This window comes from Ctenopharyngodon idella, chromosome 15, assembly GCF_019924925.1.
Source record: "Ctenopharyngodon idella isolate HZGC_01 chromosome 15, HZGC01, whole genome shotgun sequence".
NCBI classification, from domain to species: Eukaryota; Metazoa; Chordata; class Actinopteri; order Cypriniformes; family Xenocyprididae; genus Ctenopharyngodon; species Ctenopharyngodon idella.
The window spans coordinates 18,407,319-18,429,006 of record NC_067234.1 but is presented as its reverse complement, the minus strand read 5'-3'; the positions used below and the strand labels follow the sequence as shown (position 1 = coordinate 18,429,006).

At 37.5% G+C, this 21,688-nt stretch overlaps 1 protein-coding gene across 2 annotated transcripts in view; it reads right to left on the bottom strand.

Moving 5' to 3' along the window:
• The window catches only part of si:ch211-149e23.4 (uncharacterized), a 26,035-nt gene extending 4,347 nt beyond the window's left edge, over positions 1-21,688 (bottom strand). The window contains exons 1-8 of one of the 2 annotated variants that reach the window (XM_051863163.1): positions 21,547-21,688; positions 6,188-6,511; positions 4,679-4,987; positions 3,282-3,569; positions 3,051-3,198; positions 2,703-2,872; positions 2,326-2,613; positions 1,236-1,544 (exon numbers count right to left, since the gene is read on the bottom strand). In XM_051863163.1, the coding sequence (XP_051719123.1) occupies positions 1,236-1,544; positions 2,326-2,613; positions 2,703-2,872; positions 3,051-3,198; positions 3,282-3,569; positions 4,679-4,987; positions 6,188-6,365 (1,690 nt within the window). In that variant the 5' untranslated portion in view covers positions 6,366-6,511; positions 21,547-21,688. Of the gene's footprint in view, positions 1-1,235; positions 1,545-2,325; positions 2,614-2,702; positions 2,873-3,050; positions 3,199-3,281; positions 3,570-4,678; positions 4,988-6,187; positions 6,512-8,361; positions 8,538-21,546 lie in introns of those variants that run through there. The other variant, XM_051863162.1, reaches the window with a different exon arrangement.

The window sequence follows — 21,688 nt, the reverse complement described above, 5'->3', positions numbered from 1 at the left end:
CCCCTGGAGCTGTATGGATGCGCTTTTTTGGGCTTCAAAATCTTGAGCCTCCATTCTTCACTACCATTATAAAGCTTGGAAGAGCCAGAATATTTTTTAATATAAATCAGATTGTGTTCATCTGAAAGAAGATAATCATATACACCTAGAATGGCTTGAGGGTGAGTAAATCATGGGATACTTTTCATTTTTGGGTGAACTATCCCTTTAACACACATATAGTTTACATCTTGTGTCTATATTGTTCACAATGAGTATTTTAACATTTACAGATTGACCCCATTCACTTTCATTGTTCAGTAAGTGCCTCACTGTAACCCACATTTTTGGAGTGACAAGTTGCAATTTAGTGTTAATTAACATTATGCCACAACTGCTGTTGATTAAGCTTAAAAGATTAGTTCACCCAAAAATGAAAATAATGTCATTAATTACTCACCCTCATGTCGTTCTACACCCGTTCATTCGTTCATCTTCGGAACACAAATTAAGATATTTTTTATTAAATCCGATGGCTCAGTGAGGCCTGCATTGACAGCAATGGTACTTCCTCTCTCAAGATCCATTAATGTACTAAAAACATATTTAAATCAGTTCATGTGAGTACAGTGGTTCTACCTTCATATTATAAAGCGACAAGAATATTTTTTGTGCGCCAAAATAACGACTTTTTAACAATATCTAGTGATGGCCGATTTCAAAACACTGCTTCGGAACGTTATGAATCTTTTGTGTCGAATCAGTGATTCGGTTCGCGTATCAAACCGCCAAACTGCCGAAATCATGTGACTTTGGCGCTCTGAACCACTGATTTGATTCGCAAAGCTCCGAAGCTTCATGAAGCCGTGTTTTAAAATCGGCCATCACTAGATATTGTTAAAAAGTCGTTATTTTGTTTTTTTTTTGGCACACAAAAAATATTGTCGCTTTGTAATATTAAGGTAGAACCACTGTACTCACATGAAATGATTTAAATATGTTTTTAGTACATTAATGGATCTTGAGAGAGGAAGTACCATTGCTGTCTATGCAGGCCTCACTGAGGCCATCGGATTTATAAGCAGCACAGCATACAGATTGGTACAGTTTCACAGTGATAAACATACAGTGACAATTAGGTCACACTTAAAATGAATGAATTGTTTGACATTTAGTTTCCTAATGCAATCAAATTAATACATTTTTAAAGTGTGGCTCAATTGGGGTTTTGGGGTTAACATAATAATAAAACTTACCTAAGGGCGGAAGGTCAATGCTCTTGTTCTCTGGTTTCGCTAACCCTTGAATCTCAACCGCACAGGTCACGCTGCATCCGGCATGTGAGTAAATAGGAATACGTGCCACACTCTGAACGGCAACCATATGACTCTGAAAGTCAGGCTGACTCATTACGAACTCACTAGAAGTACTGTCAATGCCATGGCAGTCTACGGCCCAGGTGATGCCCGCTGCTGGAGTCTGGCTCTGCACCGAACACACCAGCCATGTGTATGCAACACCACTGTCCCATTTAATACTAGACCGCAGGGTTATATTTGGTGGTGCTGCAAAAAAGAAAAAATAAGATGTCAGAATGTATTATTGATAGCTGTTATAAAACCTAGTGTGTCTGTCTATCTATCTATCAATCTATCCACCCATCTATGTCTGTCTATCTATCTATCTATCTATCTATCTATCTATCTATCTATCTATCTATCTATCATCCATTCATCTATCTATCTATCTATCTATCCATCCATCCATCTATCTATTAGAATAGATAGATAGATATAATATCTATCTACATATCTATCTACCTATCTATCTATCATCCATTCATCCATCATCTATCTATCTATCTATCTATCTATCTATCTGTCTGTCCGTCCGTCCGTCCGTCCGTCCGTCCGTCCGTCCATTAATCCATCATCTATCTATCTATCTATCTATCTATCTATCTATCTATCTATCTATCTATCCGTCCGTCTATCTATCCGTCCGTCTATCTATCCGTCCGTCTATCTATCTATCTATCTATCTATCTATCTATCCATCCATCTTCTTTAAAAACATTAACCAAGGTGTTTTCAATGGTTTGTGTATGACATTTTGCTTTTAAAAATTACAGGTAGGTTTTTGAATTTCAATTACATTCAAATTTGAATCGCAATTCTACATTCAGTTTGCTACATCAATTAAAATGCAAGAATTTAATTTAAAATTTAAAAGGCATTCCCAATTAGGTTCAGAATGGTGCACAACCCTGCTACATGTAAATATTTAGAACTAATTTGGAGAATAAAGAGGCATTGTTTATGATGACTGTAGCCATCAGTGTCTTACCACACACAGGAAGAGCAATCTGCCGCCTCTCTTTTTCCATGAAAGCAGGATGGTCGACTACACACTCAACTACATATTCACGTGCCATGCAGTTGGGCACAGTCAACACGCTTTTGACAGAATACGATCCATTAAAGGATGTGACATTAGACTGGATTGTACAATTCATCTCTTGTGAAATGATCCAGGACACGTTTGCAGAGGGAACAGCATTGGAGGCCAAACACTCGATGTGAATGTAATCTGAATTCTCTACTAAATTCACACTGATGTTTGGGGAAAATGTCACTAAAAACAAAAACAAGTTTAAAATGTAAATAGAGTGTAGAATGTAAATACAGTCTGATGATAAAACATTATGACAGCAAATACAGTACCTGGCAATAGAACTTTTGGATTTACTTCAATTGTGAATTGCAAGGAAACTTGATGTCTACGGTAAGAGGCCTGACAGAGATACTGTCCAGCGAGGTGCAGCTCTACAGGTCCTCTGAGAAAGATATCTCTGCCAACCACATCCACATCCTCAGGTAGTGGTTGCCCTTCCCTTGATCAAATCAAACAAAAGTGCAGAGCAAGCATTTCACAACTTGTCTCAGTGTCTTTATGCTATAGTAAACATATTAGAATAAAATATTTTTATAATGTTGACGAAACTGACTATCATTGTGTTGCATCAGTGCTTATTTTTTTAATTATCATTTTAGGCTCATAATTAATCTTACCTGGAACAGTTTATTTCATAACTTGGTACATTGCCCAAAATATCCATCCTGATTGTAATGCCAGTGTCCCCCTCCTCAAACGCCAGTGAAGTCTGATTCTCACTGTTAATGGCGTAATCAACGTCCTTCAGCTGAAGTGAGGAAAGATCTAGAGGGAACAAAGTTTTACGAATTAGAGGGCGCTTCATACATTCTACATATCTGTTCAGTTTAAATAGTGCTGGTACTCACAGTAAATTGGCAAAGTGATTGTCTTTGTGTTTATGAAAGGGAAAAACATGTAGCCAAAAACACAAGAGATATTTTCTCCTTCATAAGGATCGGATGGGAACCGGTAAGAACTGTTAACTGAATCTGGATTGGAGTCATTTCTCAGAATAGGTGGTGTGTTTTTGAATTCAGGCAGTCTCCATGTGATATTTGGATGTGGCTTCCCCCCTGTTGCCGTGCAGATGACCTCTTGAAAGTCTTCTCCTCCTTCTTGGACCAGGACGGTCTCCATGCTCATAATAGGAGAAACTGTTAAAAAGGGGAAAAGTGCCAATAAGAACAGGGGAAGTTCATGAAAAATCCTCTAAGAGACTATTCGTTTTAGAAAACTGAGAAGCGTATCTGTTAGTATTATCTTAAGGTTAAACAAGCTGACATTTGAGTTTAACTGAGTTTTATCAGCTGTTCGGTCTGTTTACCAAGCTGTTGGAGACGCTAACTATAGCTCAAACAAAGACACTTGGTTTAGATGTCATGTTTCAAGAAATAATAAAAGGTGAATTCACTAAAAAGTAGTGGCACTTTTGTGTGCAATATTTCAGTGCAAAATCCTATTCACTAACCACCCGAAATCTAGTTTTGCTAGGCACTAAATGCACTGAAATAGCATTGAAATTAAGCTGTTGTTGTTCTTTTCAGGCTAAACACTACTGCTTTATGCAAATGCTACTTTATATGTAAAATAGATAAACAAGTATGTATGTTTATAAGTAAATATGTTAAATTTCAAGTCAAAAATCTACTGCAGTTGCGCTATTACCACTAACATAAGGCAGGGGGTAAACAGAATTTTCTAAAGAGACGTTTATGTACATTTTTATATCAATCATGGCTGCAGTAATTAAAGAAATGATGGAGAACAGCATTAAAACTGGGAATATATCAAGATGCATGACACTTTCTGCATTTAAACAGCAGTTTTATGTGCCTGGATCCCAGTGAAGTGTTTGTCAGGCGCTAAAAATGTTAAAAACGCTAACTCTGAGAACAGTTCTTGCTGAGTTCACCAGTATTCATAAATTTGGTTAGCAGGCATTTTTATATATTATGTTGTTTCTACTGACGTTTTTGTATTCTAAAAGAAACACCTCTATGCTGTAGCTTCAGAGTATGTGACGTTTGTGGTCAGACAGCTGCTGCAAATATGAAGGTACCGCAGAAAGCACATGCAACACTGGCGCAAAGTGCAGACAGTAGAATACCAACTTGATTTCTCAGTTCTGTCTTTAGGTTTCATACTGAGCTCAGCTGATGCACAAGAACAGAAAAGTAATTTCATGTTGCCTGATACTCTCTGGCTTTTCCTAATAGCAATATTTCTTTTGATTACTTGCTGTACCTATCAAAACTGAACTTACCAAATGTTTCCACCTCAATGTTGGCTCTTTCAGGTTCAGTAAAAGCTGGATGATTGACCACACAGGTAACAGTGCTCTCATTATTCATAATTAAGGGGAAGCTCAGTACACTGATTGAACTGGTTGTGCCATTGGGATGATCTGTATTAGTCGTGTTCACAGAGAAGATGTCATCTCTTGGAAGGGCACCAGAGATCTCCCATCTAATCACAGCCTCAGGCTTGGCACTGGAGGCAGAGCAAGTGACAGCATGGTAGAGGGTCCTGTTCACTACTTCCTTCTTCAGAGTTAAGTCAATACCCGGCCGAGCTTAGAGACAAAACAGATACTGATGAGTTTTGCAGTACAAGGTAATCTCAAAATTAAACGAATAGATCACTCAGCAAATTGAAAATGTCTTCATTTATTCACCCTTTATGTCATTTCAAACCTGTAGGACTTTTTTCTGTGGTATACGTACATTTTTGCATTACAATGAAAGTGAAGGGGAACTTGGGCTGTCAAGCTCCATAAAAGTAAACCATTTGACTTGTGCCCTGCAGGAACCAATGATGTTTGATGTCAAACCTGACATGACATGTATTAAGGTCTTTGCACACTGAGTCCAAAATTTGTGTCCGAAATTTTCGCATGTTAAAAAGTAATACAATCTCACATTGAGTCAATCATGTTTACACACTGCCTCTGAAACTTTCGTCCTTGTTAAGGAGGTGCAACTTTCCTTCCTCTCTACGCAATTTCAGGATTGGATGGACCCAGTATTTCCTTTCTTGTTCTTTTTTTAAGAAGAGAGAGGACAACAAAACCATTCTCACTGCTTGAAGACTCCATTTTGTATTGTTTTGCGAATCTTTTTTGCAACGGATTAATTAATACACATCGGACTCAGTGTATGTTTACACGACAACGATATGCTTAAAATGGAGAAGTATTTCCTTTGAGTTTTCCACGTACAGATGACACCATTGTCAAAATGATCCCCATTCATACGAGTCCTTGAAAACGACTAAAAACGCTGTATTCTGCTGGCCGGCCATTAGATGGCGATGAAACACTATAGACAGAACATGTAATATGCATGTGCATGACGTCATCGTTTTCACAGATTCACGTTTTTGTTCTTTATATGGAGACCGTTTTTGAAAAGTTTGCGTTTTCAGGCCACCAAAACGCCATTGTCGTGTAAATGAACGGCCAAAACGCATACAAAGTTTTCCGTTTTAGTTGAAAACGGTGTCGCAAGGTTTCTGGATGACGAATTTTGAGGATGACGAATACGAAAATTTCGGACTCAGTGTGCAAAGACCTAAGGTGATGTATTTTCACTATTATTTCACTATTTTCACTTGTTTGTGTGTTCAACAGAGGAAGAAAAGTAGGTTCAGTACGACATAAGAGTGAGTAAATGATTTGAATTTTATTTTTGGTGAACAATTCCTTTAAGAACTCCAAATCCGTGGCCTAAATGCACTGATTATATAGCACTCTTCAATCTTTATTCATACTCACCAATAACTCTGAGAAACATGGTGTCCTTCAGTTCGTCCTCAACAGTGTTGATGACGCATGTGTATTCTCCCTCTAGATCGAGACTTGTCACGTTCAACTTTACGGTAAGGTTTTTAGGTGATGCCGGAATGTCAAAGTTTTCTCTTTTGAAAGGGGTAAGCTGATTGTAGCCTGCCATTTTCCTTGACCTCTTTGAAGAATCCAGCCGGTTCCAAGAGGAGAACAGGATTTCTATTTGTCCAGTGTACAGACAACGCAGGTAGACCTCCTCCCCCAAAATCCCTGTCACTGTTTGGTTGAGAACCAAGTGTCTGGGCTCTGAATCTATATAAAAAAAGAGAGGGATGAATATTACTCAAAGACTTAATGACATAGTCCATTACAATAATCATTATGGCAACAACTAGTTTTATTTGTTGTTTATGTTCACAGTGTCCCCTGCTAACCCCACATATATAAAGCACAGTCGGGGATAGTGTCAGTACTTGGCACTCTTAATAAACCTTGACAGATTTCTTTAGGGCGGCCAAGAAAAGGATTTCTTGACATGTCCATTTAACACTCCCTAACATTTTGTGAAATTAATCCAGAAGGGCATATATTATGTAACCCAGAGTAAATTAAGAAACAACATTCTTAAAAGGATAGTTCGCCCAGAAAAAAAACAAACAAAACAATTCTGTCATTATTTACTCACCCTCATGTGGTTTCAAACATCGTGAAAGGCAAAAGAAGACATTTTAATATCGAAAGTTAATGGGGCTAACTGGGCTTGTTAAGCTCCAAAATAACAAAAAGCACCATAAAAAACTTTTGTGTGATATATACCGCAAGTCTTCTTAAGTTATACTGAACTTTAAGTCATGTCGACTAGTTTTTGTGGTGCTTCTGCATCCTTTTTGCATCTAGTCTCCATGCATTGTGATGGAAAAGAGCGGCCAGCACATTATTCAAATATTTCCTTTTGTGTTCCAATGAAAAAAGAAAGGATTTGAAATGACATGAGGGTAAATAAATGACAGAATTTTAATTAAGACATTTTTAACTATAAGGACCATTCGCAATTTCGCACTGTTCAGAAAAGCTAAAAGTATCTTAAAAAATGCAATGCACAGGCAATGTTGCTTACAATGTTCAAAGAATATGCATAAGGCAATGATAAAAAAAAAAAAAAGTGACATCACATGCAGTGTGCATAGAGTCTTGGATGGAAATTGAGTTGCTTTGCACGAGAGGAAGCAGATGTTTTTGGTTTTTCAATCACATGACACTACTTTCCAACACAGGTCTTTTTACACACATGTTGCGTGCTGCTGTAAACCGCACACAGTCCCTGATTCATTGTCATTTAACATGCAAACACAATTCTGTTCAAAATCACAGCTGCTGAATGCGTCATCACTACCCTGATTTGATACATTTATATATCTTGACAACACAAAACAATTGCAATAGGCATTTTTAGCTTTTATTCACTTCAGTGTCTGAAATAAGATACATCTTGCATTACTACTGTACATTTTAAACCACGTTATTTCTTTTTTAAAGAACTTCATCTTTTCTAGGGATCTAATTTGATCAGTACTTCCAAATAAATACAAGCCAGAATTTATTGTTTCCATGCCCCAGCATTTATTGGTTTCAGAATGAAAGGGACATGTGGTTAAATGCTTTTTTCCAAATTAGGATGTTTGCCGAAGGACAGTGGAAATGCCTAAAGCAGAATGTGTGAAACAATCTCCATTCATTGCATGCAGCTCAATGAGTAATAGATAATATCATTATGATAAGCATCACATACTCAAAATTCTGCTGCAATAACAGCCAAAGCTCAAAAAAGCAATAGCAACGAGTCAAATAATGTTAATTTAAAGAAATAACAATATATTTTTATGTGCACAATTGCAGAAAATTGTCATTCCCCCCTTAGCCCCTTGTTCTTGTCCTCTCAGTGAGAATAAAGTGACACAGATTCAAATGAAATGCACAGGTTGTGTACACATTCTACATTCTAATGTACATTATTCCATCCAAAAGCTGTCTGTTCTTATATATTTAGCCTACCATAAAATATGCAAGCTATTCAGAAGGGCCAGAAAATACAAAAGCATCATCCGATACAAACTGCTCAAATTAAGCCAAAAATGATTAAACCTGAGAGGATATGAACCTACCTTGCAATTCCATGCTGTGAGCAAGATTCAGAACCATTCCTAACATAAAAAATATTGGCAGGCCCATGTTAAAGTCATTAAAGAAGGCAACTGGAGCAAAAAGCACTTGAATGTATGTGCCAGGGTGTGTGTGTGGTTCAATCTGTTAGGCTGTGGGGCAGAAGAGGTCATAGTCAGCTGCCATAGTGTGTGTGTGCGTGTGTGTGCTCCTCACCCCAAACCCCAAAATACTCACACTTTGAATAACCCACAAACTGCTTGTCTCCACTATATTTTTAACCATTACTTCAAAAATGAATCTCATGCCCATTTATTATGGTCATAGATATGATATATCTATTTTTCTGTATGTTCTGGTGTGACAACATGTTATGATCTTATGGTAATGAGATTATAATAATGTGTTTTAATGTGTTTAAAAATGTTTATAAAGATATACCACAAAAGTTTCCATTTACATGTTCCATTTCATTTCCATTTTACTGCCAACCATTCAGACCAAAGTCATATTTGAAGAGACAGGACTGGTCCCATTTAAAATAATTTTGTGTTAAATGACAAACATTAAAATGACATTAAATGACCAGATTAACAGATTAAGTTTGGCTTTATAGAAAAAGAGAAGCAGTGTCTGGAGAAGCAGTCGAGACAAGTCAAGCATTTCCTCTCCGTCACTAAAAGTAACCTCTTACATTTGCTTACAACTGACAAATTGTCAGTTATCATTCTTAGTCATGTATCCCCTTTCAGTAAGTCTCATTTGAAAAGTGAATGTAGAGAATGGAGGTCACCGTTTAGGAAACTACACTAAATCTGTTGACTCATCATACTGAGGTTTCAACGACATTTTTACTCATTCACCGAACAATGAGAAAGAAGTTTCAGTCCACGGCAGACACTTGGCTTGAGGTTTCTCAGTTTCCTACTTCAAATAGTGGGTGTCAGGAACATTTGCCGTCTGTTTTATTGAGATGTTCTGTTACTTGCTGAGTATTACTGTGCACAAAAACAGTCTGAGATGAGCACAAAAGATTTACACGCTCACTCATAGACATGTTTTCTCACACGTTAACACCACAGAACGACAGTTATCAAGGTAAACAGGAAGACTATGAGCCAAATACCAACCTCAGCGCAGGGTTCCTGTGTCAGTCACTGTAAAAATCTCCTTTAAAGGCAGTCAGTGGAGCTTGTGCAAAATAAGTTTTTATCAGATAATGATAACTTCATTTATGTTTGAAATGTTCTTAGATTGCTCTATAATGATATTGTATCATTGTCACACCAGTTTGGAGGGACTGTAATAACTGCAATAGCTATCTTTTCCCAGAATCAAAGAAAATTGCATTCAAAGAATTACTTTTGGGGATAAATTGTTTATCGATACAGTGTCTGCTGTTAGTGCCTATGCTGTGATGCACTTTGATGAAATGCAAATGAAAAGAGATCATTACTGGAGAACATTTTACAAGAAAATACTGTTTTAGTCTTTCTACTTTAAAATTTCACATTTAATTCAATGAGTTACTTGTTGCTTCTTTGCAATTAATTGTGATTTCTGAGTGAAAATTGTTTCTACAACTTTTTTTTTCAGTGAGGCTACACTAAAAATCTTCTTAATGAAAGAAGAGTGTAAAATGCTACAGTAAAAAAAGACCTGTTAACTGAATGTCACCTTATACAGTGGAAAAACTACATTTACAAAAACAATGTATGTAATTTTACTGTAAAAAAAATGGGGGTGTGGGATTACAAATTTAAGAATCTGTTTAAGATCTGCTGATCCTACATCCTGACATAACATTACATGAAATACTAAGGTGAAGTACATTGTATTTAGCATTTTAGGGTAAAGATGATGACATCAGATGAATGATTTTATTAAGCAAAGTTTCCAGCAAGAGTTTTCTGCCAGTTCCTGTTCTCTTTATTGTATGTCTAATGAGTCAGATTTCTGAGATTCTCACCCTTTGTCTATAATGGTTCCTGGAGCCCCTGTCCCATTTATTGAATAGTTATGCTGATTGGATTAGTACTTGCGACACTCTAGAGTCTAGGACGGGTTCCTATACCTGGATACTTCATTTGCATGCTTTGTTTAAGGTCGTCAGCCGGGTGCTTTGTCTCTATTTCTAAGCACTGTCCCCTAAAATGTATATAAATTGCAATGTACACTGCCTTAGTTAGACTTGATGACTGCAGCTACAGACAGCACGTGCTCTCAATAAAGAATCTGCTGAAGATACATCCAAGTCTCCTGGTCTTCGCTTCTGAGATTTCCAACAGGGGGGAGGGGATTATGAATAACCCTTTACATTAATTAAGACTAAATGTGTACATTTAGAGTAAAATATTGTAAGTAAAAAGTATGAGCCCATTAATATTTAGAGAAAACAGTAAAATGACATACTGCGAGTTTTATATTTATCAGTAACGTACACTTTCAAAATCCACTGTAGGCGAGCTGAATGAACCAAAGTGCAGTTAATTAAGTGCAAAACAATCACAAACAAAACAAAAAAACAAGATGATGACTTGAGAAACATGAGACTAGCAGCAGGTTGACACAACCAATACACGACATGGAAACTTGACAACCATGAGGACTTAAATACATGAACAGGGGGAAACACTTGTCAACAACAACCACTTTGGGCTCCGGAGGAACTAGAACTAATGGCGGAAGTACCTGCTTTTTGCTGTGTTCGCACCGCAGTAACTGGGAACAATTTTAGTTCTAGGAACGCCTTTTGGGGGAACTAAATTACCTCTTGTTTCAGAGTAGGGTCTAACCTAAAGCAATAAAGGCTAAATCCCAAATGGCACACTTCTATACACTTTCAGTCTTGTGGACATGCAATGGCTGCCGCGTATGCGTGTCCGTTAAGTCCACAAGACCGTAGGGTGTCCCATTCATCATTTTAGGTTTCAGAAGGGTGCTCGCAAGCGCCCCCTTTGCTGCCGCTATGCGCTCTCAATGCGCACTTCAGCTGAGCCCACAAGTCTGTGAACTACGCAGAGGACTTTACCTGGCAGTCAAAGTGCCATTACGTCACGAAAGTGCAGACTCAGAGGAAGACCGTGAGGGTTTAGGGTGCCATTTGGGAACTACCAGTGACGTAAGTGTATGCTGATTGGCCGAACGCATATAAAACACCAGCACCCACCATTTAAAAAAAAGCTGTGTACACACACAAATTATGGCCTATATATTTACTCCACAAACTAACTTACAAATATGGAAAACAGTGATAGATTGACCTCTCAACCTTACGCTAAGTAGAAAATCCAACACGACTTTGAGGGGGCCAAGTGAAACATGATTATGTATTTCTGCTCAGTTAGCAACACTGGGCATCAACAACACGGCAAACGCTAATACTGTTTCATATACTGTATACTTTCTTTGTATAACAGTTCTATCTAATAACATATTAGACAGGACTGTTAAACAGATCATAAACAAATGAAGATGGAGAATGGGAGCACTGTGTACTCTCTGGCATTCTCAGCACCGTCACAATAAAAAGTTAACAGTTAAATAAAACAACAAGCGCGGCTTACGTCACTTCAGAGATCCTACTTGCGGTGCGAATGCAACCAGGAAAATGGTCCAATGGGACCATTTAGTTCTCAGGGAACCACCCTGGTGTCTAGTTCCTATAACTGAGTTCCAATAACTACCCAATGTGAAAGCCCCTAATGACAAATTAGAACTAATCAAACAAGAACCAACGACAGAACAAAGACAATGAACCAATGAAAACAAGACACATGTACTAAAGAACCAATCGGAACATGACACATGAAACAAGGAACCACATGGGGTGCTTCTCATTTCTTATTTGTGCATCCTTATTTCCTTTCCTGTCTTAGCTCCACCCCCTTAGGATGTGAGGGTGTCACGCAACTGCTCCAAGACTTTGGGTTGAGTATCCAAATGCAGTCGTATATATTAGCCTAATCCAGAATCGTAATCTATTAAACATTTAATAGGTCAAAAAACACAGGCAAACAATCCATATAACCAGGCAAAAGAGTCAAAACCATAAACATGGGAAACCAGAATGGCACTCAGAGGCCCTGTCCCAAATGGCACCCTAAACACTCACGGCCTTCCTACGAGTCCACACTTTTGTGACGTAATGTCGCTTTGACTGTCGGGAAGAAGTCTGCCGTGGAGCTTGCACCAGTGCGGGGTCAGCAAAAGTGTGCATTGAGGGCGCATATCGGCCACAAAAGGGGAGCTCGCAAGCACCCTTCTGAAGCCTAAAATTGACAAATGGGACACCCTACGGTCTCGTGGACTTAACGGACACGCACACGCGGCAGCGATTGTAAGTCCACAAGACCGAAAGTGCATAGAAGTGTGCCATTTGAGACAGGGCCAGAATTGCAGTGTGACACAAACAAGACTTCGCAATAAGTGACTGAATAAACAGGGCTTATAGAGAGAGAGAGATCAAGTGTAATGACACACAGGTGGAAGTGATCACACAATAATGAGTCCGGGCAATGGGTTATGGGAAATGCAGTCCATGATGATATAACAAAGACGGAAGTAGTCCCCTCTGGTAACTATCATAAACACTCCGGTTAGCAGGTGTGACAGAGGGAAGGACACACCTATGTATCCTCACTCGTGACTCCTCATGAAGCTTTCTTGCTCCTCGTTGGCTGAATCTCAAATGGCACACTTCTATGCACTTTCGGTCTTGTTGACTTACAATGGCTGCTGTGAACACGTGTCTGTTAAGTCCACGAGACCATAGGGTGTCCCATTCATCATTTTAGGTTTCAGAAGGGTGCTCGCGAGCACCCCCTTTGCGGCCGCTATGTGCCCTCAATGCGCACTTCAGATGAGCCCGCAAGTCTGTGAGCTACGCAGAGGACTTTACCCGGCAGTCAAAGCAGCATTACGTCACGAAAGTGCGGATTCAGAGGAAGACCGTGAGGGTTTAGGGTGCCATTTGGGACTGGGCCGTTATTGGGCATAACATCACAACCTCCTCACGATGCAATTAGAGAATTAGGATGTCCTTCAAGATGGTGGAGTTTGATTTGTTTCCAGGTCACGGGCTGGAGGACATAGTAGCATAGAAAAAATGAAGCATCAATTTGAGTATTAAAAAGCACCCATTATTTGGATGCAAGATGCCGTTAAACCCTGAAGAAGAAAAAGGCTACATCTGAAATCGCATACTTGCTTGAGTAGTTATTTATTTTGAATAAATACTAACACTATAGTTTTGGGACGTCTGCCTTTACATGCACATGAACTTTCATGATATCCCATTCTTAATCCGTAGGGTTTAATATGGAGTTGGCCCACCCTATAACAGCTTCAACTCTAATGGGAAGGCTTTCCACAAGGTTTAGGAGTGTGTTTATGGGAATTTTTGACCATTCTTCTAGAAGCGTGTTTGTGAGGTCAGGCACTGATGTTGGACGAGAAGGCCTGGCTCACAGTCTCCGCTCTAATTCATCCCAAAGGTGTTCTGTCGGATTGAGGACAGGACTCTGTGCAGGCCAGTCAAGTTCCTCCACACTGAACTCGCTCATCCATGTCTTTATGGACCTTGCTTTGTGCACTTGTGCGCAGTCATGATGGAACAGGAAGGGGCCATGCCTAAACTGAAATTGTCCAAAATGTCTTGGTATGCTGCAGCATTAGGAGTTCCTTTCACTGCAACTAAGGGACCAAGCCCAACCACTGAAAAACAACCCCGCCTCAGCATGCGCTGACCCCGCTCTGTGATCTTATGTGGCCTACCACTTCGTGGCTGAGTTGCTGTTGTTCCTAAATGCTTCCACTTTGTTATAATATCACTAACAGTTGACTGTGGAATATTTAGTAGTGAGGAAATTTTACAAATTGACTTTTTGCACAGGTGGCAACCTATCACTGTACCACGCTTGAATTCACTGAGCTCCTGAGAGCGACTCATTCTTCGACAAATGTTTGTAGAAGCAGTCTGCATGCCTAGGTGCTTGATTTTATACACCTGTGGCCATGGAAGTGATTGGAACACCTGAATTCAATGATTTGGAGGGGTGTCCCAATACTTTTGGCAATATAGTGTACTTGGTGAGTGCTAAAAAAGTAAGTTCTATATAGTATGAATGTGTGTAGTATGAATGTAATCCGGACATACCACATTCACCATGTTGTCATTATCACGTGACCTACCAGCGTCAGTTGCGTCACTTCACTGCCATTCACAAATCCTCTTCCATGGCCTCATGGGATAGTAAAGTCTCCATTACTGGGATGTAAATTATGTTGTTTTGTACATGTTTATTAGCCATTGTTAATGGATAGGCCATGAAATTTAAGCCACAATGTGGCCTTCTAGTTTACCACCTCTATTTTTTTGGTGGCTATTAGTCTGAAATGGCAGTGAGAACATTAAACTTGTACTTACAATTTTAAAGGAAGAATGATATTTACATAGAAACGTCTAGTACTGATGACAATGGTAACAGATGGCAGAAGATTTGGTGTCCACAGCACATTTCTGAGAGGAAGCCAAACTTTCGCCCCTAATGCCTGGCAAGTTGTTCACCACTCACTGTCACTGTGTAAAACTAGAAAACTAGGAAGCTTTTATCATGCCAACAAGCACTGATGTCCTAACATTGGGGAGTCTACATTTTCTCCAGCCAAGGGATGATGTCAGCAGAACACCCTTCTTATAGTTGAGCTCAAGGGAAATTTTACTAAGCCCACTTTTCTGGATCCACTCAATGCCCAATGGATAAAATCAAGTCAATCTTAGATTACAGAAGTAAAATGGGTTGCAATTTCATGCTGAATTCATTCATTCATACATCTAGATTGTAAAAAGAAGTGGTCTCTGATGAAAGGCCAATTCTGATGAAAGTATTGCATGAGTAGATGAGCTTGCGCAGATTGAGAACAGAATGCTATTAATTAAGTGGCAAGTAATTACAATTACATCTCCTTTCATGCAAGCATTCCTTATTATTTCTTCAAGCTGACACAACAGAAAATCCACACGCAACCTGTGAATGAGAGCATAAAGTGCTGCGTATAGAGGCAGGGCATTGGAGAGAATAATCAATACATTTCTTGAAGCCGAATCATACATAAATGCTCACTTAAGTGTGCTATATTTTGTTCCCTGGGGAATGTATTTTAAACACAGTCAGCACTCCACCTGATCGCCCAACCAGATATCATGTATTTTTTATGAGGCCATTAAAATGTTATGTTTTTTATTGTTTTCAGCAATAGATCTAATCAATTCCAAAATTTGTCTTTTATGATAGACACTTAATCAAACTAGTGTCACTTTCAGAAGGAAATTTGAAGTCTTATAAAACAAGTCATCAGTCATGCAGAGTGCCAAGCACAACTCATGACTGCCATCTAAGGGTAAAAACTCAAACTGACGCAGATGTCCATTAGGGACACTTCAAAAACGACATTAAATTAACTTTTGGAGGAAGGTACATTTACATTTATTCAGCTGTAACAGTATTAACCGCATGCATTAGGTGTAATCAGCAGTGTGACTAGAATAAAAAAGCACATTAATGCTTTCTATCTCATACCCTCAAATTCTAAAAATAAATAAATGCATGAATAAACCAACATAAAATCTCCCTAAAACAGTCCATCCCATGGGAGCGTCTCTGTGCTGATCTAATAGTTTCAAAGTGGAGCTCATCTAAAATGGTCTGTCACATTTGCTGTTGCAACTGTCTGTTCATTAGCATTATTGATCTGGCTCTAATGACCTTACAGTCAGCGTCCTTGTGTATGCTTGAATGTTTTAAATGCATTTATATTGGTTCCACAACTAGTTCCACTATCAGGCTTCTGATAGTGTCAAACAGCTAAATGATGACCCTGCACTGATGTTATCACATATCAAATGTTTAGAAAGAGTGGACTCAAGACAGAAGCGCAGTCTGCTTCAGTAGCTTCCAGCGCTTTGCATTTCTTTGTTCAATTCGCACCATCAGAATGAACCAAATGAAATGTTGGCCTCAAACTTTCATTTTCCATTTCTTTAGAATAATTCACAAATTAATAATTGTCACTCAGTTTAATTTTCGATTCTACAAGTTTGAGTTGTTGCGTCCCAGTCTGATTTTTGAACAAACATAAAAAATGACTCATTATTCTGATTTTCTATTTCTATTTTAAATGTTTGGATCGTACCCGTAAAGCCGGAGGATGGAGCGGGGTGTATGTATTCAGACATCAGATTCACAAATCAGACTGGGACCCCACATGAAAAAATACTATAGTAATTTATAGTAAATACTATAGTGTTTTTGAACCATACTATATTAAAGTAGGCTACTTGAATTAATTTGTTTTGGTAATTCTATAGTTGCTGTGGTAATATAACAATTATAATATAAACAAATTACTTTACCCAATGCTGTACAACCATAGGGTATATTATACTAAAACACTACAGTTTACTGTAGTAAAAATTAAAGTATACTACAGTATTTATTACAGTTGATCAGTTCACTATAGGTAATACTACAGTATGCTGTAGCATTCATTAACAAAGTGTTGTAAATACTATAATATATACAGTATACTACAATTTACTATAGTATGGTTCAAAAACACTATAGTATTTACTATAAATTACTAGTATTTTTTCATGTGGGATGCAACAATCCAAACTTGTAGAATCGAAAATTAAACTGAGTGACAATTATCCGTTTGTGAATTATTCTAAAGAAATGGAAAATGAAAGTTTGAGGCCAACTTTTCTTTTGGTTCATTCTGATGGTGCGAATTGAACAAAGAACTGCAAAGCGTTACACGGACCTTCCAGCCCACATAATCACTGCTCAACCTTTAATGTGATACAACAGAGACAAAAGATTCTATTTACTCTCAGTTTGCTTGTGCTGACTGTAGAAATACATGTGGTCAGGAGTATCAGTCAGAAGCACCTTGCCATTGATGTTTATAAACAACAGCTGTAGCAAATCGTTTTGCCGATGGCAAGATCGATTTCCCTAATAGACCGATGCTAATTGGAAGTAATTAGTCGTGCTATTAACGCTCAATGTGAGGTAGTTTCAGCTCATGACATAAATAACGATGCAATGAAACTGAAACATGAATAAGAAAATTAAAGAAATGGTTCAGAAAAACAGTGTTAAATGAAAAAGGGTTCACAACATAGTGCTTTGCACAGCAGTAGTGATAAAATACTAATATTAGATCAATTTATAAATGCATATATACAGCATTAAAAATAAACAAATAAAATAAATGTTAAATAAAATGTAAATATTTTAATTAAAAATAAATGCATTACTTATGTGTGTATGTACAGTGCTCAGCATAAATGAGTACAACCCCCTTTAAAAAGTAATATTTTAAACAATATCTCAATGAACACAAAAAGAATTTCCAAAATGTTGACAAGAGTAAGTTTAATATAACATCTGTTTAACTTATAACATGAAAGTAAGGTTAATAATGTAACTTAGATTACACATTTTTCAGTTTTACTCAAATTAGGGTGATGCAAAAATGAGTACACCCCACAACAAAAACTACTACAGCTAGTACTTTATATGGCCTCCATGATTTTTAACGACAGCACCAAGTCTTCTAGGCATGGAATGAACAAGTTGGCGACATTTATCTTTTTCCATTCTTCAAGAATGACCTCTTTTAGAGACTGGATGCTGGATGGAGAGTGATGCTCAACTTGTCTCTTCAGAATTCCCCATTGGTGTTCGATTGGGTTCAGATCAGGAGCCACTGAATCACTTTCACCCTGTTCTTCTTCAGAAATCCAACAGTGGCCTTAGATGTGTGTTTAGGATCATTGTCATGTTGGAAAAGTGCATGACGACCAAGGGCACGGAGTGATGGTAGCATCTTCTCTTTCAGTATAGAGCAGTACATCTGTGAATTCATGATGCCATCAATGAAATGCAGCTCCCCGACAGCAGCAGCACTCATGCAGCCCCACATAAGGACACTGCCACCACTATGTTTCACTGTAGGCACCATGCATTTTTCTTTGTATTCCTCACCTTTGCGACGCCATACAGTTTTGAAGCCATCAGTCCCAAAAACATTTATCTTGGTCTCATCTCTCCAGAGTATAGAGTCCCAGTAGTCTTCATCTTTGTCAGCATGGGCCCTGGCAAACTCTAGGTGGGCTTTTTTGTGCCTGGGCTTTAGGAAAGGCTTCTTTCGTGGATGGCACCCATGCATGCCATTCCTCTGCAGTGTATGCCGTATTGTGTCACGGGAAATAATCACCCCAGTTTGGCTTTCTACTTCTTTAGTTAACTCCAGTGAACTTGCATGCCGATTTTCTTCAACCCTTCTCATCAGAAGACGATGACCTCGTGGTGTTAACTTCAGTGGACGACCTGGACGTCTCTGTGAGATGGTTGCAGTTCCATATTTTTAAAATTTTTGTACCATTTTGCTACAGTATTCTGACTGATAAGTAAAACTTTGCTACTTCACCTTTCTGGTGTAAAGAAATTATTTTCTTTCTCAGGTCTTGTGACATTTCTCTTCCATGTGGTGCCATTGCTGACAGCGTGAAATGGGAAGGGGTTTTAACACCCTTTTATAGTCAACTGTCTGCTGGACACCTGTGTAATAAATAATTAGACTCATCTGTGGTTGAATTCTTGTTAAATTAGACATTTGTAGTCTAAAATTTAGCTTTGCTCCAGAGACTTTCAGTCTTTTGCATCACCCTAATTTGAGCAAAACTGAAATTTGTGTTCTCTAAGTTATATTATTAACCTTACATTCATGTTATAAGTTAAACAGATAACTTAGTCTTGTCAACATTTTGGAAATTGTTTTTGTGTTCATTGAGATATTGTTTAAAATGTTACTTTTCAAAGGGGGTGTACTCATTTACGCTGAGCATATTTATATATAAATTAATATTGATGATGAGCTTGTCTGAGAAAATAATAAACAAGCAAATGAAAAAAATAAAATAACACAAAATGTAAATATTTTCATATATATATATATATATATACGTACACACACATACAATACATTATATAAAATATATGTAATATAAGTGTGTAAATATCTTCATATAGATACATACAAATATATATATATATATATGAAAATATGTACACACAATATTTAGAATGTAAATGTTATTTTACTATATATTATAGTATAATATATAGTTGTGTGTGTATGTATGTATATATATATATATATATATATATATATATATAAATACCTAATTAATAGTGATGACGAGCTTGTCTGAGAAAATAATTTTACGTATATGTATATACATACATATACACAAGTTATATAACATATATGTAATATAAATGTGTAAATATTTTCATATAGATACATACAAATATATATATATATATATATATATATATACACATACAAATATATATAATACTATAATACAATATATATATATATATATATATACACATACATACACACAATAGTATAGTATAGTATAATAAAGTGTAATAAGTATAATAAAGTATAATAATAATAATATAGTATAATAAAGTAACATTTACATTTTAAATAATTGTCTACATTAATATAGGTTATTTAGTTCAGTGACTCATTTAAATATTTAATAAATTAAAAAAAAAAAATTTAAATATTTTAAAAATAATATAAATATTTGAATAATGAGACTGTCAGATGATAAAAGAAAGAAAGAAAGAAAGAAAGAAAGAAAGAAAGAAAGAAAGAAAGAAAGAAAGCTGTACAAGTAGTTGATCCCACATTTTTCTTTCTTTTTTTTTTTTTTTTTTAAATATTGTAGTTTTTTTTTTTTTTTTTTTTTTGTCACAGCAGTAGCCAAAGTTCTGATCAATGGGCAGTAAATTTGATAATTTATATTTATTTATTTTTGTACTACAAACCTGAACGACCTTCCTGGTTTGCAATTCAGGCAAAAGCCAGCCATAATTCAGTCAAAACATCTCTATACAGAACACTCCCAGAAATTTAATTATTTAAAGCAAATGCTATGCATCAGTGGGGCTGATAGGCCCAGTGAATATATTTATCTCCACAAGGGCATTCTGACCAAACAAATAAATTGGTTGTTTGTTTAATCATCCCTGAATAAAGATACAAATAATTCTATAAGATCCATGTGGTATCTACAAGATAAGAAGGGCTAAAAGTACTGAAGGTTTTGGGTCTTTTTTTGATACTTTTCAGCATTTTTTTTGCTTATTCATAGCAATGGAAAACACTTGAATACAGACATTTTGTAACTGCAGCTTCCAACAAATCATGCAAAACCACCAAAATGAAAGACGGCCACAGTGGAAACTTTTGCCACCTCTATTCACTTAAACATCAGCTTCTTCTACCAAAAACAAGAAACCAAAATGACTCTATAAACTTTTAACAGATAAGACATTTAATACCCACACACAAACCTCTAACACCAAAGTGACGACTGCCAAATCAAATAAACAGATCTTTGATTTGACCTGTAGCCCAACCTTAAGTATAGGTTAGTCATTAAAACGTGAGGTTTACCTCTTAGGTAGCCTAGTTAGTAACTCACTTGTCCAGCAGCTGCTCTTTGGTGTAAAGGAACAAGGCGCCATTATTCTACATTTTAGAGTCTGACATTTCGCTACTAATAGTTTTCAGGACTAGAATTTTAGGTCAGTAAAACAGTCTGTCTGGAGCCAGACAGTTTTATTGCATTCTGGCATTACAAAAGCTGGGAGAAATGAAATTGCATTGTCACGGCTTCCAGAGCCCTTATCCCAATGACAGAGAGACATAAGCGCACGAGCCCTCCAGGTAGCGCTGCCAGTGGTGAATTTAATAACATGACTGGGCGCCCAGGCAACACAGGACCTGAGGGGACGCAGAGAGATGTCAGAAGGCCTTTTGTTACTCAGGCACCAGAGGTGCCACTAGCGAGACGGAACTAATTGAAAGCATAGTGATTTACAGTTAGTGGGCTACAGATATAACTTTAAGGTTTTGCCGTCTCACAGGCTATTTAATTACCTTGGTTGTTTGAGGGCGGAAACATACTTTACGCATGTACGTGAGCTCGGACAAACCCCAGTACGCAATGGGGCGATAAAGTTAAATTCAGATGTCCGTCTGATAATTAACCGGATTCAGGGAAGTTGCTATACACATACTGATTCAGACTCTACCTTACTTGCTGAGTATAGTCTTTGGTAAGATTCTCTTCTGTTCGTCCGCCATGACAGTAGTTGAAAGAAAAAAAAAAAACTTCTTGCCGTTCTCCAAGTATACGCTAAAGCGCCCCTTGCGGCAGCGCGGATAATGCAACTA